Raw genomic sequence first — 26,648 nt, 5'->3', positions numbered from 1 at the left:
TGGTCCTGTCGGAGGTTTTGAGCGCTAGGCTGCAAGGCAGTGGGGGCGGAGGTCAGCAGAGGCTCCTCATGCATGTTTAAGCCAAGTCCCCCTGGTTCCTGTCAGGGAGTGGGCAAGCAGGAGGCAAGAAGACTAGGTGAGAAGGTACAGGAGGAGGCGGATCTGGGTCAGATGAGATACTTGGGATGTAAGGATGCTCAGTAAGGAACGCTGACCCACAGCATGGGCCCTGCAGCTAGTGGGGAGGAAGACAGAGCCCAGAAGCCTCCCCAGGTGGGCACAGCCTGGGCTTCGAGATGCCTCCTGAGCCTGGGCTGGGTGCAGTAGCTGACCTGGGGCAGCCGAGTGCTCATTGTTGAGGCAGGTGACAGCTGTTGCCCTGACCTCAAGGTCTGGGGGTAGCACATCAGAGCAAAGCCAGGGAAGCACCTTGCATAGGGCTTGGCCTTTCCCCTTGCCGTCATTCCCTGCTTGAGCATGAAGAGCCTACAGGCCTTGGGGACTTGCCCTTGATGGTGTATCGGGCTGCCCAGGGAGGGCTGGGAGGGGGTGGCTGGTTGGATGCATGGGGCCTGCAGCTTGACGGGGTACTACCTGTCCTCCCTAGGGAACACGAGCTGGCTGATGAGCCTGGAGAACCCGCTCAGCCCCTTCTCCTCAGACATCAACAACATGCCGCTGCAGGAGCTGTCCAACGCTCTCATGGCTGCCGAGCGCTTCAAGGAGCGCCGTGACACAGCTCTGTACAAGTCGCTGTCAGTGCCGGCGGCCGGCTCTGCCAAGCCCCCACCACCCCCACGTTCTAACACAGGTGAGCACTGGGCCATCTCCCACCTGATGTGCACCATCTGATAGAAATGTGGTTCACCCCAACTGTGGGGGTACACCTGGGACTGGGTGTTTGAGCCTTCCCTGGCACCACCAGCCTTGGGTGTTAAGAGGAGGCAGGCCTGTGGGAGGAAGCCTGTGCTCCAGACTCTGACATTTGGGAGTGGGGCCTGCTCCAGCAGAAGGGACTCTAGAGACGTGCTACCAGTGGAAGGATGGACTTGATGTCCCCTCAGTTAGCCCCACTCACGATGCAGATGCAGGCAGGGCTGTGAGGAGCCTTTGCCCTGCACCCTCCCCTGGGTACCCAGTGCACAGGGCTCCAGGGGTGGCTGCATTTCTACTGGGGTGTGAGTTTGGATGTGCTGAGCACACAGCTTGAGTCTGCCTGTGTCCTCTCATGCCCCTGCCCAGCTGGGCTAGGGCTGTCCTTCTAGGCCATCCTTTGGCCACAGATGGTGCTTAGAGGCCAAGGACCTCTTTTCCTGAGGATGAGGGACACACTCTCCTCCCCAAATGTCCGCGCAAGCAGCTTGGAGAGCTGGGACCCCATGTGAGCTCTGCCCACCTGCCCGGACGCCGCTGGCCCTCCCCTCTCTCTCTCCAGGCTCGGGGTCTGTGCAGGACTAGTGGTGCCTGTCCTCTCTGCTCGACCTGTGCATAGTCTCTCTGCTGACTGGCCACTCACGGCTTCCCTTGCAGTGGCCTCTTTCTCCTCCCTGTACCAGTCCAGTTGCCAAGGAAAGTTGCACAGGAGCATTTCCTGGGCAGGTATTCTTGCGTCTCCTTAGAAAAGTGATATGTCCTGCAGAGCCCTGCTCTGCCTTATAGGTGCTATTCTCACTGTCCCTCATTCGCTCATCTCTCCATGATCCTGTCAGCCTCTCATCACCGTCTGGGAGCAAGGCCCTGACTCGCATGAGGATGTCGCGCAGAATGCCTTTGCTTTGCTGGCAGGAATCCTCTGCCTTGCACCTTTGTGGCTGAGCTCTGTTTCCAAGCCGGACGGGCCCTCCCAGCCTCTTCTTCAGGCCTGAGGAGGTGACATTGGGTAGCTGAGCCACAGATGCTGGCAGGGGATACCTTTTTGGGGGGAAGCCTGGCCCTGGGGCTCAGCTGAGCTGTCCATGCCCTGGCCTCTCGTGGTCTGATTGGCTTTGTGAACCCACAAATCGGGCTGTGCCTACCTTCTGTCATGGGCTGGCTGAGGGCCCTGCAGACTGGCCTCTGGCCTGTTGCCCCAAGGCCCTGGCAGGGAGGGTTTAGCCTGCTTGGCACTCTAGCCTGTCTGGATTTTCACATGCAGGCAGGAGCTCGTTAGAAAAGGGCAGTGTGCAGATGCGCTCTGGCGATAGCTAATGGACTGTGCGTGTGCAAGTGGCCGTGGGCTGCGCTAACCCTCAGTGGCTTCTCACTCTGCCTCCTGCCCTGATGCTGGCACAGGAAATGCTGCTTTGGGGTATCATGCCCTCTCCCGAGCACACCTGGCTCTGGGTTTGGCTTGGACTCAGATGGCGAGCCTCTGCTTCCCAGAATGGGCTCCCCAGTCTGTGTGCACACAGGGACTTCTGTATCAGTCTTTCCTTGGGTCCAGTCAGGGAGGAGCTCAGGCCTTTTTTCCCGGTTCCTGAGGCTGGTCCAGCTGCTCCTCCTGAGCCCAGGCTCCTTCATCACGGGGTCTGTCCGCCCTCGCCTGTCTTATTGAAGGAGCAGACGCAGCTTCTGTGGATGTCAAGGCCAGGCGGGTGGGGATTAGTGGAGCCAGATGCCCCCTGATCCTGACCCCTTGGGAACCTGTGTAGGAAACCTCTTGTGTCAGGGCTCACACCCAGGCCCCTCAGAACAACCTCCAGCTGGTTTGATGGGTGGGAGTGCCTTAGAGCCACAAGCAAGGAGGGCTTGAGTGAGGCTCTCCTGGGGATCGCTGTACCCTCCTATGGGGGAAAGGCTTGTACCTCTGAGGCCATGCGAGCTCTCAGGGCTTGGCCAGCACCCAGCAGCCCTGCCTGTTTCCTCCCAGACTCTGCGGTGGTTCTGGAGGAGGGAAGTCCAGGTGAGACTAATTTGCCAGTGGAGCCCCCAGAGTTGGAGGACTTCGAGGCAACATTAGGCACAGACAGACGCTGTCAGCATGCTGAAGCTTACAGCAGGGTGAGTACAGCTGGGCAGCAGAGCTGCCTGCGTAAGGGGCCTTCTGAGTGCCTCCTGGGCCAGATGAGTTCCTAAACATCTCAACCTGAGCCACTGGGAGGGGGAGGAAGGGTGAGACTGAGGCGGGGCTTAGGTGGGGTCTCAGGTGGAAGAGTGGGCTGAGTCGGGAAGGGGCGAGGTCAAGGGGGACAGGTAGAGTCTGAGGCGGACAGAGGGCCAGGCCCTCTACTCCAGGCTTTGTTGCACAGCCCAGACTTGCTCTGAACTTGGGCGAGTCTTTTACCCCCTATTTTTCATCTAAAAAATGGCTAGCTGTTTTTCCCAGGCTCTCCTGCTTAGACAGTGGATTTCCCAGGGCTCCATGTAGGGATAGCTCCTCACTGGTGACATCCTTTGGTGTGTGGGGCTCTTGGCTCCCCGCTCAGTGTGGGGCACTGGCAGGTGCTCTCCTTGTGGGGGTTAGGACCCTCAGCTTTGTATTGGGCAGCTCTGTGGCCCGGGGCTAGAGAACATATGAGGCCTCTTTGCCTCCAGGTAAACCCCAGGTGGGCTCAGGGCCACCTCCTTAAGAAGGTTCTCTTTGGATACATTTTTTCTAGTCATCTTCAACCTCCAGCCAGGAGGAGAAGTCGTTCCACGCAGAGGAGCTGCATGCTGAGGGGATCCCCATTAAGCGAGCTGTCTCCTGCAAGGCAGCCAGGCCCTCTGTGGACCTCTCCTTCCAGCCCTCACAGCCCCTGAGCAAGTCCAGCTCCTCACCAGAACTGCAGACCCTGCAGGACATTCTTGGGGACCCTGGGGACAAGGCTGATGTTGGTCGGTTGAGCCCTGAGGCCAAGGCCCGGTCACAGTCAGGGATTCTAGACAGAGAAGCTGCTGCCTGGTCAGCCCCAGGCGAAGATAGTCAGGGCTCCACCCAGCCCGAGGGTCCTTTGCCTTCCAACTGTCCCCGCTCCCCCAGTGGCCTGCGGCCCCGAGGCTACACTATTTCTGATTCAGCCCCATCACGCAGGGGCAAGAGGGTGGAGAGGGATTCCTTCAAGAGCAGAGCTGGGGCCTCCAATACTGAGAAGGTACCAGGCATCAACCCCAGGTGAGCCTTACCTTTCTTGCTGGAGTTCCTGGACACTCCCATGGGGACATGGCACTGAAGGGTCCCTGGGCAGATCAGGCTGGGATACAGGTCTGCATGTCCTTTGCCTTGGAGCTGGTCAGAGCCATGGGAGAGGGCAGTCCTTCGGTGACGGGGCGAAGGCCCTGCTGTTTTCTGTGTGGGCTGTGATCACAGTGGCTATGACCCCGATCTGGGACTTACAGTGCCAGGCCCAGCTCTCACCATCTCTTCCTCTGCAGCTTTGTGTTCCTGCAGCTCTATCATTCTCCTTTCTTTGGTGACGAGTCCAACAAGCCAATCCTTTTGCCCAATGAGGTGGGCATGCCTTCTTTCCCTTGCAGGGGCCCCCTAGAGCCTGGGGTGGGCACAGTGGGATGCCAGCTCTGGGTAATGGTGGCCACAGCCCAGGCTTGCAGAGGGCTACAGCCTCAGCTACCTGTGGCAGCCCTTAGTAATCTACCTGGGTGGGGAGAGCCTTCCCCTGGGCAGGCATCTGGCTGAGGCTGGTGGCAGGGGATAGCCTGTGCCCTGGACTCAGGCAGGCTTTGTGTCTACAGTCCTTCGAGCGGTCAGTGCAGCTCCTTGACCAGATCCCGTCATACGACACGCACAAGATTGCCGTCCTGTACGTGGGAGAAGGCCAGGTGAGGCTGCTGGGATGGCAGGGGCCAGCCTAGGTGCCAGGCAAGAGCTGGGGGGCCTCCCCGCCCAGGGTGGGGTTTGGGGATCAGGGCCCTCATCCTTCACAGAGCTCAGTCACTGCATAAGCTGCTAGAACATCAAGTGATTATTGAGCTCTGTGCCAGGTACTGTTCTGGTGCCAGGACATGGGAGTGAGAATGACAGGTCAGTGTGTGAGCACATGTACATCAGAGAGTGCTTAGGACTGTGGAGGGGAAGGGAAGGTGGCAGGTCTCATGAAACTGCTGGTGTGAGCAGGGTGCTGTTCACATTAGTGGTCAAGGGAAGTGACAGCAGAGATGTGATGGAAGTGAGGGTGGTGAACAAGTGTGCAGGTGTGTGTAGGAGTGTCCTGTGTGGGAACAGCCAGTGCAGAGGCCCTGAGGGGCACACCTTTTGTGCACAGGGCCATTGCAGAGTGCGCTTTGGGCAGCGGGTAGAGAATAATGGGGACGTGCCAATGAGGGACAGACTTGTAGGCCTCCGTAAGGCATGCTTTTGTTTCAAGTGGTATGGGAGGGCCTTGGATGATTCCGAGCCAAGGGTTTGACATGACTCAACCAAAGTCTCAAAAAGCATTTGTCTGGCTGCCATGTAGAAAACTGGTGGAATTGTGGTGACAGTCCAAATGAGAGGGGTGGGTCTGAGGAGTGGGTCAGTGGGGTGCTGAGGAATGCTAGGGTTCTGGGCATATTTCAAAGGTTGAGCAAAAATTTGCTGGCAGACTAATCACGAGAGAAAGAGGAAGTCAAGGGCGTCACCTGGGCAACTGCTGGAATGAAGTTGCCTTGCACCAAGTCTGGGTTGACGACAGAAGCAGGGCTCTCTGCTAAGCCACACCAGTAATCCCTCCCTACCCACCTGGCCCCCAGCAGCAACAAGTCCTCGGGGCTCTTAGAACTTTGAGAAGGGGCAGGGTGTGGAAGAGATTAGCCCGGGAGAGGTGCCATCATACTCTTTCTCCCTACAGAGCAACAGTGAGCTCGCCATCCTATCCAACGAGCATGGCTCCTACAGGTATACGGAGTTCCTGACAGGCCTGGGCAAGCTCATTGAGCTTAAGGACTGCCAGCCGGATAAGGTGTACCTGGGTGGCCTGGATGTGTGTGGCGAGGATGGCCAGTTCACCTACTGCTGGCACGATGACATCATGCAAGGTGCATGTCTTCCCGTGGCATGTGCCCTCCTGTGGCATGTGCCCTCCCCAACCCCATTCCTACTGACCCACCCTCAGAGGAGCAGTAGAGGTGTCCAATGTCCCAAGTTCAGCAGCCTGGGTACTGAGCTAGTGAATGAACTGGTAGCTCTGCTTCAAGAAGCTCTACCTTTGGGGAACCAAGTGCTGCTGGCTTGGCATCAGAGGATGTAGCTCCTACAGGCACTCTGGAGAAAGCAAGAGGTGCCCCTGGTGAGAGGCACAGAGTGCCTGCTGCCTCCTGACCTTGGCTACACCACTCCAGCCCAAGAAGCCCTTGCTAGCTCCCTTCCTGGGCAGTGCCAGGCCTGCTCAGCTCAGCCCCTTTCCACCTCACAGCTGTCTTTCACATTGCTACCCTGATGCCCACCAAGGACGTGGACAAGCACCGCTGTGACAAGAAGCGCCACCTGGGCAATGACTTCGTGTCCATTGTTTACAACGACTCTGGCGAAGACTTCAAGCTGGGTACCATCAAAGTGAGCAAGGGGCCCTCAGGGCAGGGATAGATCTGGATCTCTAGACACCTTGGCCAGAAGCTGCACATCTCTGGAAAAGTGCCCACTCATGCATATTGAGTGGAAGCAGTGAGCACCATTGGGGTCAACATGGTGACAAGCAGGAGCACTGACCCACTTTAGTGACCCCCGCTGCCAGTTGAGTGGGTGGGCTTCCCTTCAGAGCCTGTGTCCTTCTCTTTAATGTGGATGACAGCCCTGTCAATTTCCTCATGGAGCCTGGGCACCTGCTGCCGTGGTTTTGGAGGAATAACAATGTGCACCTGTACTTCGCAGGGTGCGTGGCACACAGTCCTTCGTGTGCTCGTAGCAGTGAGCTCTTCTCCCTTGGTATCTCCTTGTATCATTGTACAGAGGTGGAGGGTGGGTGTAGGCCCTGATATTCACCCCCATTCTTGACAAGGACTCGTGGGTTTGATGTACTGCAGGGAGGAGGTGGGTTTCATCCAGACGACTTGTCACAGGATGGGGAGGTGGAAGACAGGGAAACAAGGCAGGGAGCCTGGCACAGTTCAGGCGGCTGAGGTGCTGGCTATCAGAGGGTCACTGGACACACTTCTGGGATCTCTGGGCAGAGAACCTGGTGGACCCCAGTGGGAAGGCCAGAGTCCTGTGCTGCAGAGCTAGGAAACCAGAGGGGCCCCGAGTTGTGGTTGGTGAAGCCGCTTCCTGAGGTGGGGTGCTCGGGCGTGCTGTCCCTGGAAGGTGAACAAGGACTTAGACGAGCAAGTTAGGCTCTTGGGAGCTGTCAACTTGTGCATGGCATCAGAGCCTGCAGAGCTCCACGTGCTGCTCTCAGTTGACAGTGAGGCAGGTGTCAGTAGGTGCCCCAGGTAATGTGTTTGTACTGGGCAAGGGCTCTGTGACTGAGGTTGTGACAGTGAATTTAAACTTTGGCAAATTCAGGTGCTGGGATCCAGGTGTGAAGTAGGTGGGGTTTTAATAGTGAGGCAGTTAGGGAGAGAGATGATGGCAGCCCTGGCCCCTAGCTGGATAGAAGTAAATGTGGGTGCAAAGATGGTGGTTAACATGCACACTTGTGGGGTTAGCAAGTGTCTTAACACCAATGAGCTGCTGCCCTCATGAGGAAGTGGCAGAAATTGGCCCTTGGTGCTGGGATGACCCTGCTTTTGTCCGGGCAGGGCCAGTTCAACTTTGTCCATGTGATTATCACCCCCTTGGACTACGAGTGCAACCTGGTGTCGCTGCAGTGCAGGAAAGGTGAGGCCCGGGGCTGGGTGGGAAGGCCCTCAGGGTCCTGAGCCTCACGTGAGCACTTGTTCCCCTAGACATGGAGGGTCTTGTGGATACCAGTGTAGCCAAGATTGTGTCTGACCGCAACCTGCCCTTCGTGGCCCGCCAGATGGCCCTGCACGCAAATGTGAGCAGAGATGGTGTCTAGGGTGGGTGGGACAGGCCATAGGTGCCACCCATAGAGGGCTTACCACTCTGCCCACCCTGTCCACCCCAGATGGCCTCGCAGGTGCACCACAGCCGCTCCAACCCCACTGACATCTACCCCTCCAAGTGGATTGCCAGGCTCCGCCACATCAAGCGACTTCGTCACCGGGTAAGGAGAATGGGCCCTGGGCACCTGGGCTCCTCCAGAGACTTGGTGGCTGAGCAGGGTGTGTTGGCATCTAGCTGGGGAAGAGTGTGTACTGCCATTGAGGGCTTGCTGCTGAGGCCCCCTCTTTCCTCAGATCCGTGAGGAAGCCCACTACTCAAATCCCAGCCTGCCCCTGATGCAGATGCACCCCCCAGGCCACGCCAAAGCCCCAGTGCAGGCCCCAGCCGAGCCCATGCCCACCTATGAGACAGGCCAGCGGAAGCGTCTCATCTCCTCCGTGGACGACTTCACAGAGTTTGTGTGAGACTGTGATGCTGTGGACATACCCAGGGTTCCTTGTGGATGCTGTCTGAGCAGCCACATTGCTGGACCTTCACAGCCCCCTCCAAAGCACTGGGCGGTATTTGTGTGAATGTGAATAAAATGGTTGTGTGGCCCAGGCCTGCTGCTGTGCCCACTCGCCCTCAATACTTAGACACAGCTAGTGGTCAGCCAACTCATTTATTTGACTTTGTCAGGGGTAGGGGCAGGATCAAGGCTGTAGCTTTGGCTATGGCCACAGAAGCGGTACAGGGAGATTGTTGGGCTGCCATCAAGGCCTTATCCCTTCAGGAAAGCCTCACACACACACTCTCACACTCACCTTCCCCAGTCCCAGGAGCCAGCCCCAGGGAGGGGGTCTTACCCTCAACCACCCTGGGCTCCTCTGTCACACACTAGGTCCTGTTCCTAACCTAGACCCGACACCAGCAGGCCTAGGCCTGGCCTTGAGCAGGGCAGGAGAACAAGGCCGTGGTGGTGATAAGAACTGCCTAGGGGGCAGCTGTGCCCTCCAACTACTGTATGTCCAAGCACCTGCCTGAGGCCAGGCTTGGACCCTCGAAGCAGCTGTCACTTCCTATACCCCGGGCCATGTAGGCAGGTGTCTGGGGAGGCCAGCTCTCTAGTCCCAGCTCCCCCTCAATGCAGGTTACAGTGGGCATAGAGCTGTGTCAGCGACTAGGCCCCTTGGCCCTAGTGAAAAATATAGCGACGTACAAAAATATATACATTTTGACCCCATATAAATTATTGACGATAAGACACACAGATGGCAGCTGGAAGTGAGTACACTCAGCAGGGAACAGGAGAGGTAATAATAACTTAGGGGGAGGGTACTGGGGGTGCAGGTTTCCTCCCCGCAGCCTGGATCCTTAGCAAGGGGAAGATGTTTGCCCAGGAAGTGGGGCCGGGCACAGCCCGCTGTACCTGAGGACTCGGGAAATAAATTAGTGTCTCAGAGGCTAGGCACTTGGTCCAATACTGCTGTGTCCTCCCACAGGGAGCCGGGGAGGGAACCCTGGGTCCTAGATGGCCACATGGCCTCTTTAAAGTGCTGAAGCCCACAGAGAGACTCAGACAAGTGCTGCCCGCTCTCTGGGGGACCTGTGTGCAGCTGTTCTGCCCAGCCCGACCATGAGGGCGGCAGAAGGTAATACTGAGTGGTCTCTCTGGCTCCAAGAGGCCAAAGAAAAGCCACAGGCTTATCCTGGAGAAGAGGCATAAGCTCAGCCCCCCTGGGGCTAAGTGCTGCTGGGGTGGACCTTATTTTTGGCCCGCAGAGAAGCCTTGCTTGGGCCTGTAGCCAGGCCAATGCCTCGACTGGCCCGGGCAAGGCGAGTGGGCAGGGCTGGCCGAAGCCCTGGGGAGAGGCCAGCAGGAGGCGAGGCGGGGGGCCGGCTACTCCTGCGGCCGCGCAAGCTCTGTAGCCGCCGCTCCAGCTGGTAGACATCCTCCGTAGCCTGGTTGAGTCGGTCAAACTGAGCGAGCAGGGCCTCAAACACAGCTTGGAGGCGGGAGGGCTCGGGATCCCCCCGTGGCCCAGGCCGGCCCAGGCCTGCACTCAGCCCCTCCAGTTGGCTAGAAGAGGTGGAGGGGCGCGAGGCATCAGAGTCTCCGCTAGGTGGGGGCATGTCCGGGGATGACTTAGAGCCCCTGGATGAGCGAGAGGGCAGCGGCTCCATCCCTTCAAAGCGAACTTTGTGGCGGAACTGGGGGCGGCACAGGGGCTCCGTCAGTCCGGCTGCACCCTGGGCTCACCTGGGCCCAGGGCGCGTCCCTCTCCCCCCCACTGGGCCGTACCCACCTCCTTGACCTTGCTGAAGCCCATCCAGAGGCGTAGCCTGCGTAATAACAGCTCGACCATCTCATAGTCCTGAGGTTCCCAGGCTGGGCGGTAGAGCTCCCCACGCAAAGTGTGGTACCTCCACCGCAGAACGGCCGCTCCCAGCCTCAGGGCACCCCATAGGCGCAGTACCCAGAGCCCCGTGCACAGAAGGGGGGACAGGCGCCAGGACTCAGCAGGGCACAGGGCGGGACCCCCAGCCCCTGGGCACAGCACCCAGAAGGCCTGGGCAGCACTCTGAAGTGAGTCCACACAGGATGATACCAGCTGCAGGGAAGGTGGTAGGAGTAAGGGGTGTGCCCAGGGCTAAGCCTCCCCCCAGGGACCCATAATCACCTACCAGAACAGCCAGCTGGACGTAGGCCACAGCGAGCACCACCAGGCCTAAGGCTGCTCCCAGGAGCTCCGGCAGGGCCCGGCACAGTGTCTTGCCAAAAACCGACCACTGGCGCACAAAGCGCAGCTGCTGGGCGGCCTGTGGACAAGAGACATCAGGCGACCAACACTGGCCCAGCCAGCCCAGCCCAGCCCAGCCCAGCCCCACCCCGGCCTGTGGGGCTGGTTCTCACCTTGACCAAGAGCAGGAAGAGCAGAGAGGCTGCCAGGCCCCGGGCCGCAGCGCTCAACTGTGCGACCTGCTCAAAGCTGGTGAAACGGCGCGGACGACGGCGAACGAAGTGCGTCCACTGGCTATCGGCGGCGCCTAGCTGGGCCAGGCGCACGACCGCTGCTGCCGCAGTCAGCGCCACCAGCAGCCACCGCGCCCAGGCCCCAGGCCGCGCCAAGCGTGCACGCCCCTCCCTACGCCAGGCACGCACTTCCGCCAAAGAGAAGTACAGCGCGAACAGCAGCAGGCTCACCTGCGGGGGCGGGGCCGGGTCAGGATGCACTGGGGGTGGGGCGTGCCCAGTATTCCCTCTGCTGGGGTCAGGGCGGGGGTGGGGCTGAGGGTATGGGCGGGATAGGGAGAGAGGGGCCGAGAGGGTGGAGCATACCGTGGTGAGCAGCTGCAGCGAGAGGCCAGCGCTCAGGCGCCGCAGTGCAAATGGACGGATGCTGAGGGCCGCCACGGCGCGTCCAGCCACGGGGAACTCGAGGCGCAGTGTGACGGCGGCGTGCAGCCCCACGGCCGGGCTGTAGCGCGTGAGCTCCACGAACACGGCGCGGCTTCTGTCCAGAAGGCAGGGATGAGGGGTGGGGCCTCCCTTAGCAAGGTTTGCATACACTGGGGAGGAAGGCCGCTTCCAGACTGATCGGAAACAGCAAAGGGGGGGTGGGAGTAAACTGGGACCACTGATGAAGGGGACCGTCGAGGACCAGGTAGGTAGACAGTGGCAGACTGAGGCAGCCTATCTCCTGCGCGTCACCTGTTGTCGATCCAGTTGTGCAGCTGGAGGAAGCCCAGCTGTGCGCGGCTCTCTTCCAGGCTCAGTCCCAGCTCCTGCACGTAGCCCCCGCTGTCATACACGGCACAGTACCCCCAGTACCAGACGCTGCAGGTGAGAGGGGCAGAGTTAGAGACGGCCCAGCCCTGCAGGAACCTGGGAATCATGCTAGCTAGGGCAAGGAGACTCTTTTGGAGAACTCTCCAGGCCCTCCCTCTGTGCTCACCCTAGCAGGTCTGGTGTGGAGTAGGCCCACGTCTTAGAGCTGTTGTGGACAGCACTCCCCCAGCCAATGCCGTAGTCGCTGGTGCTGAAGCCGCCTGAGGTTGCTGAGCACACATGCACTCCTGTGCCAGGAGGGTCTGGGCAGAGTGCTGAAAGCAGAGGGCTTCAGAGTGATGACCAAACCAGGGGCACTTACTCAGTCACCTGGGCTGAGCTCCACATGATCTCCCTGAACCCTCCCAGCAACCCTGAAGGTAGATGTCACAGTCTCACTGACATAAGGAAACTGAGGCAGGGAAAGGGCAAAGATCGCACAGCTAGGGAGAAGAACCAGAACCCAAAGCCTTCTTTAGAAAAGAGCAGGGACAAGTGCCAGAGCGCCCCCCAGCTCACCTTCCTGCAGCCGCACCTGCCGCAACCGTGGGGGCCCAAGCTCTGGGCTGGACAGGTTCCCGTGGACGTATGGAAGCAGTACATGGGACATCCATGGCCAGAACTCATCAGACCTACCCACACCAAACAGTCACATGTTCCGCCCCTCAGCTCCCTGCACCGCTGGGGGTCGAAGGCCCAGGAAGCACAGCTACTGCAGCCCTGGCTCAGCCCATAGGAGGCTGGCAGTGCTGCCTGAGGGGACAAGGAAGGACCTGGTTCCTCAACCTTGCATGTCTGGGAGCAAACAACTCTATTATGGGCTGCCCTCCCTGGGAACAACAGGAGGTTTAGCAATATCTCTAGTCTCTACCCATTGCCAACAGCACCCATTCCAGTCCCAATCAAAAATACATCAAGATCCTTCCCAACATCCCCTGGGGGTTTGGCTGGACCAAGGGCAGGATTAAGATGGATTGTGGTTGGCTTCAGTACTGCCCTGGCCCAGCAGACAGATGTGTACAGGTGTACAGGGGTATCCCTACCGGGTGATGGCCAGGAAGGCCCGGCTGTCTAGCTCCTGCCTGATGGCGCTTTGCAGGCGGTAAGCATGGCTGTGGCATGAGGCATCCCCGTAGTTGGCCAGTAGCGTCACCAGTAGGAAAAGCATGTATACCAGGAGGCTCTGGAGGGAAAGGGACAGCCTTGGGGTCAGCCCATCCCAGCCTGGCCACTGTAACATGGCAGGGCTTCTGGACAGCAAACTGCCCACAGCCAGGATGCCTGGCACTGAGGGCGGCACAGATACCTTGCCAGAGCCCCAGCTAGGGGCAGACATGCTGTCCACTGAAGGCCAAGGAAGCCATGCCCAGGGCACTAGAGCTGGGCACGAGAAGGGGCAGAGCAAGGACTAGGGGCAGTAGAAGTCAGGGTAATGGGAGTCAGGCCAGAGCTGCAGAGCCCTAGACCGCCTTTGGTGGAGAGGAACAGGTGCACGTGAGGTTTTTGAGAAGAGCAGGACCTCTAGGAAGAGGCTATACTGGCCAGGAGGTGGAGCATGTGGGCAGGTGCTGGCCATGATAGCCTGAGCTTACCCTCAGCATCCCATGCAGCCTCTTGACCTTTCGGGCTTCTTCCTTTGCCAGAAAGAGCGCAAAGCCATGGGGTGGCCGTACTCGGGGCACACGTTCACTCACAGGTGTCACGGCTGGGCTCTCCACCAGGGTGTCATCCTCATCAGGGTGAAGCCGCTTGGCCACCAGTGAAAAGTATAGGGCTTCCAGCAGGACCTGGGCCAGGGGTGGCATCAGAAGGGCCCACAAGTGCCAGAGGCTGACAGCCTGGCCCTCCTGCATCCTACTCACCTTGAGTGGCTCCCAGCCAAGAAATGAGGCCAGGAAGCTGGAGCTGCTCGAGAGGAGCCACATGACACTCACGCCGGGGGGAAAGCTAGCACCTACCCACCCTGAGACCCCTATGGCCACAGCCACCAGCAGGAGGCTGAGCCCATGGGCCAGGAGTGCACACCAGGCTGGCAGCAGTTTCTTCCGCAGACCTTCCACCAGCCCTGGAGAGGCAGAGACAGACAGGTGACTGGCAGCCCACAGGGAAAGACAGGGAGGGGCATCCTGGCAGACTCGGAAGCACACCTGTCCTGGAGAACTTTGCTGACTGGGGCTGCTCCCAGGTCAGGCCCAGGCTGGACAGCCCCCTCTCACCCAGCCTCTGCAGCATCAGGGTCTCAGTCTTCTCCCCAGGAGCGCTGGACCTAAGGCATGGGAGGAGGGGAGAGGCCGGCACTCACCTGTCAGCCCGCACCCTGCCCACCTCATCTGTGGGCCTGTAGCTCCCACACCCAGGGAAGGAAGTCATGTCAGCCTGTCCCTCTACGCTCCTCACTTCCTGCTCACCACAGTGACCTCGCCTCACATCTCTGTGACCTTTCCACCTCTCTCCTGTCCTGCCACCACTCCAGCAGCCATCGCCTCTCACAGCACAGCCTCCGGCTTCGTCCCGCTGCCTACACTTCACGCCAGCAAACTACGTCTGGCTCCCAGTGAGCACTCCCCATGCCTCGGGCCCTTCCCCTCAATCTCCCTGCTGCACACATAGTACACAAAGCATCCCTATGCTGATGCAGCTTTGTAAACTAAGATTAATTTGGACAAGGACACGTGTATGTCTTTCAGATTCGAATACTACACAGTGCTCCTTAGGACCTGGAGAGCACCCGCCCTTCCCAGCTCCACAGCTGCACCCCTAGAGACAGAAAGAGGGAGAAAGAGAAGACTGGGACAACTGAGAAGACAGTGCGCACACTTAGGGGGGCGGGGGCGGTCTGCGGGTTGTGCCCTGATTCCGGAAGCAGAAGAGAACAAGCTCCCAAGTCCCAGTCCCTGTCTGCTGCTACTGAGCTACGCTGTTTCTGGTTTGTGAATCTTCTAGAGAATAAAAGACACTACCATCTATGGATGTGGGAGATCACAGACAGAACACTTTTTTTTCCCCCTTAAAATGGATTTTTCTGATTATAAAAGTAGCATAAACTATTTGTAGAAAATAGGGAAATAATAGAGACCAGATATTTTAACATTAGCATTTCCATCATGCAATGGACAGTAGTCTTAATAGTTATTTCTAGTCCCTTTTCTATATGCATATGTTTGTATTTTACATATAGGTATAAACATGTTACATCAAGTCATACAGGTGATACAGCATAGGGTACATGGAATTTTACATTAGACTCTAAGCTGCATTAGGGCAAAAACTACGTATGTTATTTAATAACATTCACCAATTCCTTCGGTCACTCGACAGGTGTGTTGATCCCTTATGAAAGGCCAGGCACTGTTCTAGGCGTTGAGAGAAAAGAACAAAGCCCATGTGCTTAGAATGTTCACGTACTAGTGGGGGAAGCAGACGATAAGCACAGGCACCGCTTACTGCACAGGAAGCAGGGGCAGACCTGGGGACGGAGGCCTGAGTCGGTGCCTGCACGTGCACGCACGCGTGGGTCCATGTTACTGTACTTACTACGTTTGCATAAGACAGGAAGGAAGGTTTGGATTAGTAGCATTTGAGTGAAGACCTGAAAGAAGTACACCATGGGGCTCTTGTCTTGGGGAGGAGCCGCCTACGCAGAGGGAACAGCGAATATAAAAGACAGAGGCAGAAGAGTGAGGGACGCTGTAGCCAAAGGAAAGTGGGTGAAAGGGAAGGTGGCGGGAGAGGGCTTGGGAAAATGTGGGGCCAGACCGGGTACGGCTGGTGGAGCTTATAAGTACACCCCGTCGTGGTAGGCCACCTCCAAGAGGCCCCAATGACACTTCCCTCCTGCATAGTCTCCTCCCATGGAAACCAAGAGGATATTGTGGAATGACAGTGTGTGACCAATGGGGTTGGGCCATCAAAGAAACTGGCTTTTGCTTTGCTCCCTTGGACCACTCACTCTGGGGACGCCAGCTGCCGTGTTGTGAGGATGCACAAGCAGATTAGTGCTAAGGTCCAGTGGGAAGGAGCTGAGGTCTCCCACCAACAGCCCAAACCGAGGTGCCTGCCATATCAGTTGTTTTAAGCAGAGTTTTGGGGTAATGCATTATGCAGTGACAGCTAACCGGTGCCCCAGGAGAGCTGTGACAGGGTCTGTCTCAGGGATCAGGCTCTCTCTGGTGCAGATGGAGGAGCAAGTGTTCACTGAGGCAGCCCTGGACTATCCAGGCAGACGATGACACTTGGATGAAAGGCAGATAAAGAGAAGGCTTGTGTGAGGGAGGATGCGGAAGGGAGTCGAGAATGAATCCTGAGTTGTGGTCTTAATCAACTAGAGAAGGCCTTGCCCTTTGCTGATGGCGGTGGCCAGAGGACAGAACGTCTCGGCAGGGAAATCGAGTGCTCTGTGAAGCTATTAGGTCTGCACCACACGCTAGACATCCACGAGAAGCTGTTTAGCAGATAGTGTCTAAACTGGAAGGGTGTGGGCTGGAGATATTTGGGGCAGTCAGCTTATAATTACTACCCCAGGGTCACTCTATAGTATAGGTTTTAATCAATTGGAAATTTCTTTATAAAAATGGCATCATGTCACAGTTCTCTGTCTTCCTAAAATGACTGGAGAAGCTTTCCTTTTTTCTCTGTGTTCTGGGACAGTTCATATATCTCAGTAACTTTTGGTTGCTTGAAAATTAGAAGAGTTAGTTAAAAAGGAACGGAAATGTGGATATTAAGATACAGATGAGAAAAGCAGAAGATACTACTTAATGAATCTTGTTATCAAATTGGAAATCAGCCAAAAAACTGAAAAATTCTTAGAAATATAAAATTGTCTAAAAAGAAAAAAAAAATGAGATATTTAAAAACCCAATAATTATTCCTCATCACAGCCAGGCCCTGAGCCTCACACAGGTTGCCTTTATTTTCCTCAACGTCCCTCATTCCTATTGCACTAAGGGAGCGGTTTCCTGGCCCCTGGGCAACCCCATGAGGTCCTCTCAAGAGACGAGGGGCTCAGAGGTCAAACAACATCTTCCCAGCCCCACAGTGGGGACACGGGGCTGGACAACACAAGGCCAGTCCCACATGGAGAGCAGGGCTTCTTGGCCTGGCCCCCCTACCCATGCTTCCATCCCCAGGAGCTGCGCACTCACAGGCCGGTGAGCAGGTCCGTTTCTACTTGAGTGTCCTGGGTGGGGGCCAGGCTGCTGGTCCCTTCAGCCAGAATCTGCCGGATCAGGTCTTCATCTAGAGGGAGCAGAATGTGTTGGGGAGGGCATGGGTTCCTCCCACCCCAAACCTTGGAACTTCTTGGGGAGAACTGGTGGATACCATGCTCCCCACCCTGGCTCACCTGAAGCTGAGAAGTATTTGGTAGGGGAGGAGGGGCTGACCAGGGAGAGACCGTCTTCTTCTGGGCTCAGCATGTGGCCCATCCGGCCCCGGGCCAGCCGCTGCAGGGTGCTGCCCATGATGGACGGGTCGCTCAGCAAGTCTGGCCAACTGAATGTGCCCTCACTGGACGGCCAGCACACCAGGCTGTAGATGACACAGGTCGGTAAGGGGAGCCAAGGGGAACACATCTGCACATCTAGTCGCACACAAAGATGTGGGGCTTCTGAGCAAACACACCCTAAGGCAGCATGTGAGAGCACGACAAACGCTGGACGGGGACACGTGACGCGGCACAGGCACTCCGAACACCCTAACGCAGCGCACACGCAGCTGACCTACGGCAAGGCTCACGCCTTCTCTAGGGACCCCCACCTTTTGGAATCATCCAGAAGTAAGTCACTTTTCATTTGTCCAGCAAAGGCCTATTGAGAAGTACAGACAGAGCCTCAGACCCTGGGCTCCCCAGAGGCAGTGGGACCCAGCCAGCCCAGGCAGGGCCCCTTGGGGAGCCCTCACCTCAGCACGGAGCCCAGGGAAGGCGAGGAAGGAGCTGTCCAGCACAGATGAGTCCAGGTAGCTGTCGACGTCTAGGACGTGCTGTCCCGTGGGGGTGGGGCTTGGGCCCCCAGCCACCTGCAGGAAGAGGCAGCTGGTCAGTAGGAGGCAGCTCTGGACCCTGCTCTGGGGAGGCATGCAACCTCCTGAGCAAGCAGTCTATACTAGTGTTGTCCTAGAGAATGTTCTAGAATGATGCACACATTCTATATCTGCAGTGTCTTTCGTGATAGCCACTAGCCACATACTGCTAAGGAGCACCTGAAATGTGGCTGGTGCAACTAAGAAACTGAAGTGTTGATTTTATTTAACCTTAACTACTTTAAATATAAATAGCTCTTTATGGCTAACATCACTGTACTGGATTCCTAGGGTACATGCCTCTTGGTCACATGTACTGTCTTTTCTTATTAGTTGCTAGAGTTGATTTGCTGCTGCTTTGTTAAGGATTTTTGCCTGCATCTTCCTAAGGTCTGTGGTTCCCTCTTCTCATGACGTCCTCGTCTGGCTGTGGCATCAGGGCTGTGCTGGACTTGTGGGATGAATTAAGAAGTGCTCCCAACTCCTGTATGTTGTTGAGTCTAGGAAGAATTGGTGTGAACTCTTCTGTAACTGCTTGGTATAATCACCAGTGAGGCTGTCCAGCTTTTCTCCATGGAAGGTTTTAAATTACTAATTTAATCTCTTTACTTGCTACAGGTCTACTCAGATTTTCTCTCTCTCTCCTTTAGTCAGTTTTGGTAGTGTGTCTTTCCAGGAACTTGTTTCTTCTAAGTTATCTAACAGGCTGGCCTACAGTGGTTCATGGGACTCTCTAATCAGTCCTGTTATTTTCTGTGCTATTGGTAGTGGTGTTACCTCATTCACTCATGATTTTAACAATCTATCTTTCTCTTTTTTCCCTGTGTCAGCCTAGCTGGGAAATCTTGCTCATTTTCCCTCTTTGGCTGCCGTACAGGACAGCACAGCCTTCAGCAGAGGAAATGAGGCCCATGCTCCACTCTCAGGAGCACCATGGTCCCCAGCCCACCTTGCTCCGGGACATTCGGAAGAGGAACAGGATGACCAGGTAGATGGGGTAGACAACCACGCTGGACACCAGGCCAACGGCGATCGTGTCAACACTCAGTGGGATCAGACTGGACACGGGTCCCACACTGTGTGGCAGGAGAGGAGAGACTTGGCTGGGTTAGGCTGGGAGGGGGCAGGAGCGGTTAAGGCAGAAGGAGGCCATCTGAACCCCCACAGGCACCCACCTGTAGGCAGTATCTCCCACGACCCCATACCACATGGCATTGGCACCCAGGAAGAGGCAGAGGAGGAGGACACAGCAGGTAGCCCGCTGGACTCTAGTGAAGCGGCTTCGAGGTGGCCGGTCCCATATAGAGAGCCAGATGTGCTTGTCAAAGAAGCCACGCTGGAGCTCAGCCACCAGGAGGCGCTGGAAACGCCGAAGGGCCACGTCACCTAGGGAAAGGGCACTGTGAGGGATTTCAGGAGGCCAGAGGGCCTGGCATCTCCTCTAGCCTACTAGGACAGGGAGGCGGGGCCTTACTTGCTGCCAGCACCTCCTTTTCCACCAGGCCCCCATTAGCCTCAGTCTCCACTGACAGCCAGTCGTTAACCAAGAAGAAGGTGCTGCGGGCGGTCTGCAGGTCTCTGACAATGATGTGCTGCAGGAACCAGGCAGGGCTGAGCCCTGCAGAGAGGGCGGGGCTAGGTCAGGGCTACAGGGTGCCAGGCAGCGGGAAGGAGGGGAAGCAGCAGGTGCCCACCCGGACCTTTGTTGTCGTGCCACACACGGATCTTCCACACACTGCCTAGGCTGTGTGGGGTAGCGATCTGAAAGATATCCAGGCTGTTGCGGTGGAAGGCTCTGTCCCCATCCAGGTGCCGGTGGCCACTCCGGCTGTCTGCCCCATACAGCATGATGCCCACATGTGCCGTGGTACCTAGAGGATGGAAGGAGAGGTGGAAGGACTCGGGGTCTGCTGCCTACCAGACATGAACTCAGCAGGTTTTCTCCTCTGTGGACCATTCAAATACAGCCAATCCTCACTCTGCTCAGCTTACGACACAAATCTCAGTTACCAAAATTTGTTAAATAAACACAGCCCCCAACGACATGATTCAAATGTCAGTTACGATGGTATGTTAACTGTGACTAAATGCATAAAATAGAAACTTGGCTGCTAGCTCTTCAGACTACTACGTACATAAGGGATACACATCCTGATGGGTAACCAATCACGTCACTTCTGAAGCCTACTGGTGACGGGTCTCCGTGCATCCATCAGTTCCCACACAGGCCGCTAAGCACGTAGTGGTGCTGCCTCCTCATCTCTCAGTGATAAACCCACATGGCATTTTACAAAAGAGGGGACTGGCCAGCAATGACAAAAGCACAGCAAAGAAATAAAAATAAAAAATGGTACTGCTGGACTTAAAATCTGAATCAAAGATAAATGGACTACTGCAGCAGCAGCCGTAGGAGCACTGTCACTGCCTGAGAGGCTCTACAGAGGTCATCGATGATAAACCTACCAGCATAAAAAGGATAGTGGTTGGGACAAAAAGGATTCAAGATGTAAGGGCGACTGATGCTGGCAAAAAACTTCACATTAGAAGAACCCTCCGAGTACTTCACCATGTGGAGAATGCAAATAAGAAACGTTGAAATATGGCAATTAGCCAAGGCATAGAAAAGATGTTCACGCCATATCATAATTGAGAAGGAAACACTGTTCAAACTATTCTCGATAAGTTTTTCACAAAGAAATAAAACACTTTAATTCCCAATATGTCTAATGTGTCAAGTTACGCTGTACTAACTGTACGCTTATAACCAACAGTTTCTGCTGTCTTGGAAACATGTTATTGTTTTCACAGTGACTTATTATCATTCAATAATCACTCGCTTTTCAACAAGCTCGCTTTTGCAGAGTGCACACACTAGTAGGTCCTGTGCACAAAGCGAGACCACCCATGTTGACTGCACCTACTTCTGGAAGGAACTGTTCTCATTCTCAGGAAAGATTAATGAGCTACTACTTCACACAGCAGTCAGTAAAGTGAACCCTTGTTTTATGTCATCTATTATTATGATTACTATTAGGGAAGTTCGCCAGACAGTGCAAATGAGACAGCCTGGGGGCCTGGACGAGGCGGCCCCTCCCCTTACCTGAGCCTCGGCCCCATCCGGTCTTTACCAGGATCTCATACTTGAAGCGGCCCCCTTTACCACAGAAAGGGATGACACGGACCCGGCTGATGTCCAGCTGGTCCAGCTTACGCAGGATCACAGCCATGACTGCGTAAGTCACCAGGCACACGGCACATGTCAGCAGGACGATGTAGTTCATGCCGGAGGCCGGCTCCTGGGGAGACAGAGCTGTCAGGCTCAGGAGGCGCGACCATAACCTCACCGGCTCAGGATAAAGCTGGGGCCTCCACACCACTTAGGAATTTGGTGCCACTCACAGGAAAGATGAAGTGGACATGGCTGGGGGGCACGAAGAGGCTGGCTCCAAAGGCAGTGAGGTGGCGGGTGAGGCAGACGGCCTGGCTGGGTGAGGTCTCCTCTAAGGGCACAAGCCCTTCCGTCCGCCACATCATTTCCTTCTCGCTGAAGTACTGGCACAGAGACGTATACAGACCCACGGACACTTCCAGCGCCGACCAGTGGAAATGGCTGGTCAGGTTCAGGTAGTAACTCCCACCCAGGTCTCTGGTCCTGAGAGAAGCAGCAGGAGTGTCATGGCCACACCCTGCCCAGTCCTAGGTCCCAAGTTAGGGAGGTGTTCTGGCCCAAAGACCTCTCAGCTACAGCCAAGCTTGCTATTCGTGGCCACGCCTGACCACTCCTCAATCACCCTGCTGCCACGCCTGCTCCCATAGGAAGCCCGCATGACCTTGGCACATATGGATCTGACCATGTCCGGTCTGCCTTCAGAGACCAGCCCCGCCCATGCCCACGAGTGACTTATCCAACCCAGAGTGACTTATCCAACCCAACGACCCCAGCGCACAAGCCACTCCGAGATCCTCACCCTGGAGCAATGAAGAAAGTATAGGGCCTATGGTCCTCGCCGGCCAGTGCCTCCAGGCTAATCCTCCTGCTGGCTGAGCAGTTGTGCTCGTTGGGCCAGGGTGCCAAGTGCAGGTAAACAGTCAGGTAGGGCTCAGGCTCCTCAGACAGGTAGTGCTCTAGGGGTGGCATGTGCAGGGTTGGACGACTACCCATCTGGGAAATACCCCTGGGAGCCCTCCTGAGCCCTCCTTGCTACAGGGGCCAGAGGAAACTCCACGCTAGAAGTGGAACCTGCTCCCCCCTGGTACCCCCTGCACCCAGTGCCCCACCCATGGCACCCACCATTCAGCACTGTGTAAGTGAGCTGTAGGTGCAGCCCGGCCTCGGGGTTGCTGTGCTCGGGGGCGACCACAGCACTGACCGAGGCCCGGGGTGGGATGATGGCAGAGCTGGCAGGGATGCGGTGGCCCCGTGCAGCCTGGTCGGAGCTGTTGGGCACCTTCACAGTGATGGCACGCTCTGAGGCCAACCGCCCAATGGGGATCTGGGCACCAGTCTGCGTCTGGAAGGCCATGGACGCCACCTTGGTGGAGACAGTGTAGTTGCTGATGTAGCCGAAAGGAAACGGGTTGGAGTCAACGAGAAAGATGAGCTGCACCACATCGCTGAGGTTGGACAGGGCCCCACTGAAGGCAGTGGGGATGGAGAAGTGACAGCCAGGGACCGAGGCATTGCCCTGGCACAGCAGGCTCAGCGGGTCTGAGCGCTTGCCCTGTGCCACGATCTCCTCACCCGCCAGGGTCAGGGGCTCCTCATTGAGCACTCGGGAGCGCATGAGGATGCACATGAGGGCTGATGACAGGTGGTAGGCCCTGGATGCCACCATCAGTGAGGATGGCTCAGCCCCTAGCCCTGTGGGCTGCGAGTCCTGCGCATCAGAGCTGGCCAGGTGGATGAGGTCGCCTACAGATGGGGGGAGACACAGGGAGAAAGGCTGGGAGGAGAGGCAGACAGAGGGGTTGGGGGAGCAGTTGGTAGGGGAGATATTAGGGAGGAAAGGGGAGGTTAGGAGAGAAATGGAGAAGAGATTGTAGGGAAAGAGGTCTGGGGGAGGGATGGAAGGTGCGGGGAGCACTGTGCACCCTCCAGGCCCCGCCCATACCTGTGATGTTGAGGATGCTGTCAGCAATGGCGGTGGGCGTCCCGGTACCCGCAGCGGTTTCGGCCTGCAGGACACGCATCATGGCTTCCAGCTTGTGCAGTGTCTTCTTCAGGCACGAGTGGCACACGGGCTCCTTGCTGGACACCTGTGGGAAACCCGGGCCCTGCCCAGCCTCACTCGTCTGCTCACTCCCTCTTCCACCCCTTGCCCTAGCTCCACTATCACACTTGCAATAATAGGGTGGCCTCCCCACCTGTCGGAGTTCTCTAAACCACCTTTTGTGATGCAGCTGGAGAATGCTCCCCAAACACTGCCCCCCCCCGCCCCCGCCATGCCTCCCTGCTGAGAGCCTTTTGGGGGCTCCTCCCTACCCACAAGCCCTGCTGCTACCCTTGGCCATGGAAGCCACACACTCATGAAAGCCATGTGGCAGACATGGCGATCCCTGCGTAGAAGACCCTTCACTCCCTTCTCCTCTGCTGAGGCCCCTGCAGCAACGCCCCCCCCCCCCCGCCACCCTGGGCATAGTGCTCTCCACGTCAAGACTGTGTCCAGCTCAGTTCCTGGGCGAGAGTGGTGGGCAACCATTCAGGACTAGAAAGCCAGATTAGGTGGGACCACAGGCTCAGGGAGAAGGCACAAAAAGACCTCGTCATGTCAGCCTTCCCTGTACCTGCGCTGCTCCTTAGGCCCTAGGCCATCCTGCAGGGTTGTCCTGGGGGCATCTGTGGCTCACACTGGGCTCACCCAGGAGAAGGACATGGCCAGCCAGACTCTTGGGGTAGGGAGGCCCAAGGCTGCTGAAGGGTCTGGGTCCTGCCCTACCATGCATTGGGCCAGCACTGCCGAGATCTGCTGGATGTCGTCCACGGTGTTGACCCTCAGGGAGACCAGGGTCTCTGTGATGTTCTTGCGTATCTGGGCTCGCAGCTGCCACCTGGAATCTGGCTCTGCTGCCACAGCCGGGGCCTGCTCATACTGTGGATGGCGGGCACAGGGTGGCCATCAGCGGGTGATGGGCATCCCCACCAGCAGCGCTGCATAATGTGGGCAGTGACTCAAACTGTTTCTTCAAGAGCGAAGGGGGTCTTCCCCAGGACCCCCTTCAGGGGCTGGGGTACAAGAAGAGATGGGCTGGGGGGGGAGGCGGGGGCAGGCGAAGCCTGGTGCTGGGGAGAACCCACAGAGGGGTCTGCTGAGAACAGGAGTCATTTCAAGGAGGTCAGAGATTTTGTCTGTCGGGAGCCAAGGGACAAACCCTTCGCAAGAATGCAAGGGTCCAGTTGGGAGTAGTGCTCTGGGCCGACCCCCACCTGCTGAGGGCAGACCCCCTGCACTGACCTCATTGAGCACGGTGATGAGGGCCAGTGAGTACTCAATGACGTGCTGGGGGTCAGCCTGTCTTAGCAGCTTGGGCAGTAAGCTCTCCGTGAGGCTGTGCAGCCAGGGGGTGAGGTCCAGGGGGCCGCCCGGGGGCTCTGGCAGGGTGATGGCCAGAGACCTGTGCACAGAGACCACAGGTGAACAGGCAGCAGCCCCTGCTCCCGCCCTCCAGGCCCTGCTCTCACGACCCTGCTCACCTGTTGAGGGCGACCACAGAAGCACCCAGCTGGTCTTGCACCACCACGGCCAGGCCCACCTCAAAGTGGGGCGCGAAGCCAGGCGGCAGCACAGTCCCGTACGTGGAGAGACTGCCCTTGTAGACACAGAACTCCTCACACTGGCCCTGGCGGCAGCGCCGCAGCAGCAGGGCGTACACCAACGGGGCGCCTGCATCCTCCGCGTCCCGCCAGCCTGTGGGCCCCAACAGCGTCACCGAGGCCTCTCCATGTGTGCCCCTCCCTGGCCCCTCTGTGGCCTCCTGCCTCCCCCACCCCGCACTCACCTGTGCACTCAAAGTGCACCTTGGTGGTGAGGGCATGCACAGCATCCACTGGGAAGAGGTGGCAGAAACCCCCCAGCGGAGGGCGGTTGGGGGAGAGGCGGATGGAGGCGCAGCCCTCCTCCTCTCCAGAGAGGCCCAGCACGGTGAGCGTGAACGTGTAGCCCTCGCCGTCCCGCAGCACGCCGCGCCGCACCACCAGCCGCATGCCTGAGCTGCCTGTGGACGTGGTTGTCTCATCCAGCACCAGCGTCTTGTTGCTGAAGGTGCTCACGGCCCAGCGCTGAGGATGCAGATGCACGCTCAGGGGCAGGATTGGCACTGCTGCCACCTCCAGGACTCAGACATGCCCCACCCGAGCCTCCTCGTCCCTACACCCAGCCCAGCCCCCAACCGACCCGCCCGGCTCACCCCTCGTTTGGAGCCCCCACTGCAGTTGTCACAGCGGCCCTCCAGGTACACATAGGAGCTGCGGCTCACTGCATACACTGCCTGTGCCTTGCAGGACACGCACTCCAAGGACACTATGGGCACCTGACCGTTCCGGATCAGCACCTGGGGATGGGGTGGAATTATAGGAAGGCCATGTCCTGAGATAGGGGGGGCCTCTGCTTGAGGCTCAGACCCAGAGTCCAGCCAAGGTAGTGGGATGGTCACGGGCCAGACAAGAGCCTCTCCCTCTGCACATGTTGCCCCAGCTGGGAACACTCCCCTCGAGGCCCTACCAAAGTCCAGGTTCCTAAGGGTCGGTGAGCTCAGCCCTCATCCGTTGTGTTCATCTGAGTGTCTCCCCATCTGGGGATGGGGGGCGGGGTGTCATCTAAAGCAGTGGAGACTGGCTTATTTTCTGTAGTATCCCTCCCAGTCCCAGCTTGGGTCTGGCATATAGGAGACACCTGATATATACTTTTATGTCAATGCACCCACAGGGTGAGAGCTGTGCTCTACGTATCCCCCTCGAGGTTCCTGCTGCCCTAGGGGGTTGGGCCACAGCAGAGCCAGGCTGGACCCTGCTCAGAGCTCCCACCATCCCAGGTACTCTCTCTAGGCAGGCCTCCCCTTCCCCACACAGGCCATCCAGGAGAAGCCGGGCATTGGGGAAAGACCCTCCCCCCATCCTGGGCATCAGCAAAGCCTGGCACACCTGCTCCCACCAACAGGCCCCACCCAACAGCAGCTGGAGTGGTTGCCATGGGGTCCTAACCCATCTGGCTGGTCCAGGGGAGGGGAGCAGAGTGCATGCCAACAGAAGTGGGGAACAGGCCCTCGCAGTTTGGAAATGAGGACAGCCACTCTCAGGGAGCAGACATGTTTCCTCGCTGTTAGCCTGTGGGCTATTGGGGCACTTCATTTCTCACAAATCACAAGAGCTGCAAAGCTCCTCTAAGGTTTGGAGCACAGCCCTAAACCCTTGGGAAGGAAGCAACCCTGAAGCAGGATGACTTGTTAAACAAAATTTGTACTAGTAGTAGTAACTCTGGAGTAACTGATAGCCTCTAGAAGCACTAAAACAAAGAAAACCTTTAAAAAAGGGTACTTGCCACGATCTGTAAGAGGCGACCCTGTGCCCTCAGCCCTTCCTAGCAGTACCCTGCCCACCTTGGGCCTTTGGCTCCACCTTGTTAGGGCAAGGCCAAAGCCAAGGCCAGGTGGCACCCACCGTTTGGTTGGTGGCCTCCTCCTTCCGGCCAGCTTTCCACACAGTCAGGTTGAAGGTGTACTCCACACCAGCTTGCAGGCGCTCCCGAGGGATGGTGACCACACTGCTGCCACGAGGCCCGAAGTTCAGCGCACATCCACCAGTCCCACTCTGTGACCCATGACAGGGGGCAGTGAGACCCTGGACCTGCCTCAAGGCAGAGCCCGGCCCAGGGATAGCTGGGGATACCCCTTCCCCTGCTGGACTCAAGCCTACGAGGACTCGGTCAG

General features: G+C 57.5%; 2 protein-coding genes across 19 annotated transcripts in view; one reads left to right on the top strand and one right to left on the bottom strand.

The window, feature by feature from the left end:
* TSC2 (TSC complex subunit 2) overlaps window positions 1–8,499 on the top strand; it is a 34,977-nt gene extending 26,478 nt beyond the window's left edge. For 8 of the 14 annotated variants that reach the window (XM_016136559.2, XM_016136567.2, XM_016136566.2 and 5 more), the window contains 12 exons: window positions 608–811; window positions 1,531–1,599; window positions 2,849–2,979; window positions 3,579–4,072; window positions 4,333–4,408; window positions 4,651–4,737; window positions 5,745–5,931; window positions 6,309–6,448; window positions 7,630–7,708; window positions 7,777–7,868; window positions 7,959–8,057; window positions 8,191–8,499. In XM_016136559.2, the coding sequence (XP_015992045.2) occupies window positions 608–811; window positions 1,531–1,599; window positions 2,849–2,979; window positions 3,579–4,072; window positions 4,333–4,408; window positions 4,651–4,737; window positions 5,745–5,931; window positions 6,309–6,448; window positions 7,630–7,708; window positions 7,777–7,868; window positions 7,959–8,057; window positions 8,191–8,361 (1,829 nt within the window). In that variant the 3' untranslated portion in view covers window positions 8,362–8,499. The remainder of the gene's footprint in view (window positions 1–607; window positions 812–1,530; window positions 1,600–2,848; window positions 2,980–3,578; window positions 4,073–4,332; window positions 4,409–4,650; window positions 4,738–5,744; window positions 5,932–6,308; window positions 6,449–7,629; window positions 7,709–7,776; window positions 7,869–7,958; window positions 8,058–8,190) is intronic. The other 6 variants (XM_016136571.2, XM_016136570.2, XM_016136565.2 and 3 more) reach the window with 3 other exon arrangements.
* Window positions 8,500–8,542: 43 nt separating this feature from the next.
* The window catches only part of PKD1 (polycystin 1, transient receptor potential channel interacting), a 43,977-nt gene continuing 25,871 nt past the window's right edge, over window positions 8,543–26,648 (bottom strand). For 2 of the 5 annotated variants that reach the window (XM_016136556.2, XM_016136552.2), the window contains 31 exons: window positions 26,380–26,529; window positions 25,131–25,274; window positions 24,723–25,002; window positions 24,418–24,631; window positions 24,179–24,338; window positions 23,663–23,815; window positions 22,838–23,000; window positions 22,018–22,638; window positions 21,695–21,851; window positions 21,126–21,378; window positions 20,827–21,022; window positions 19,427–19,597; window positions 19,201–19,344; window positions 18,902–19,112; window positions 18,676–18,802; window positions 17,607–17,723; window positions 17,463–17,512; window positions 17,050–17,234; window positions 16,850–16,943; window positions 13,853–13,971; window positions 13,568–13,770; window positions 13,298–13,492; window positions 12,749–12,888; window positions 12,225–12,337; window positions 11,833–11,980; window positions 11,589–11,714; window positions 11,217–11,391; window positions 10,791–11,081; window positions 10,562–10,696; window positions 10,183–10,488; window positions 8,543–10,087 (listed from right to left, as the gene is read on the bottom strand). In XM_016136556.2, the coding sequence (XP_015992042.2) occupies window positions 9,620–10,087; window positions 10,183–10,488; window positions 10,562–10,696; window positions 10,791–11,081; window positions 11,217–11,391; window positions 11,589–11,714; window positions 11,833–11,980; window positions 12,225–12,337; window positions 12,749–12,888; window positions 13,298–13,492; window positions 13,568–13,770; window positions 13,853–13,971; window positions 16,850–16,943; window positions 17,050–17,234; window positions 17,463–17,512; window positions 17,607–17,723; window positions 18,676–18,802; window positions 18,902–19,112; window positions 19,201–19,344; window positions 19,427–19,597; window positions 20,827–21,022; window positions 21,126–21,378; window positions 21,695–21,851; window positions 22,018–22,638; window positions 22,838–23,000; window positions 23,663–23,815; window positions 24,179–24,338; window positions 24,418–24,631; window positions 24,723–25,002; window positions 25,131–25,274; window positions 26,380–26,529 (6,009 nt within the window). In that variant the 3' untranslated portion in view covers window positions 8,543–9,619. The remainder of the gene's footprint in view (window positions 10,088–10,182; window positions 10,489–10,561; window positions 10,697–10,790; window positions 11,082–11,216; window positions 11,392–11,588; window positions 11,715–11,832; window positions 11,981–12,224; window positions 12,338–12,748; window positions 12,889–13,297; window positions 13,493–13,567; window positions 13,771–13,852; window positions 13,972–16,849; window positions 16,944–17,049; window positions 17,235–17,462; window positions 17,513–17,606; window positions 17,724–18,675; window positions 18,803–18,901; window positions 19,113–19,200; window positions 19,345–19,426; window positions 19,598–20,826; window positions 21,023–21,125; window positions 21,379–21,694; window positions 21,852–22,017; window positions 22,639–22,837; window positions 23,001–23,662; window positions 23,816–24,178; window positions 24,339–24,417; window positions 24,632–24,722; window positions 25,003–25,130; window positions 25,275–26,379; window positions 26,530–26,648) is intronic. The other 3 variants (XM_016136554.2, XM_016136553.2, XM_016136555.2) reach the window with 3 other exon arrangements.

This window comes from Rousettus aegyptiacus, unplaced genomic scaffold (assembly GCF_014176215.1).
Source record: "Rousettus aegyptiacus isolate mRouAeg1 unplaced genomic scaffold, mRouAeg1.p scaffold_m13_p_8, whole genome shotgun sequence".
NCBI lineage: Eukaryota > Metazoa > Chordata > Mammalia > Chiroptera > Pteropodidae > Rousettus > Rousettus aegyptiacus.
Note: the sequence above shows the minus strand (reverse complement) of the source record. Positions and strands in the feature narration are given on the sequence as shown.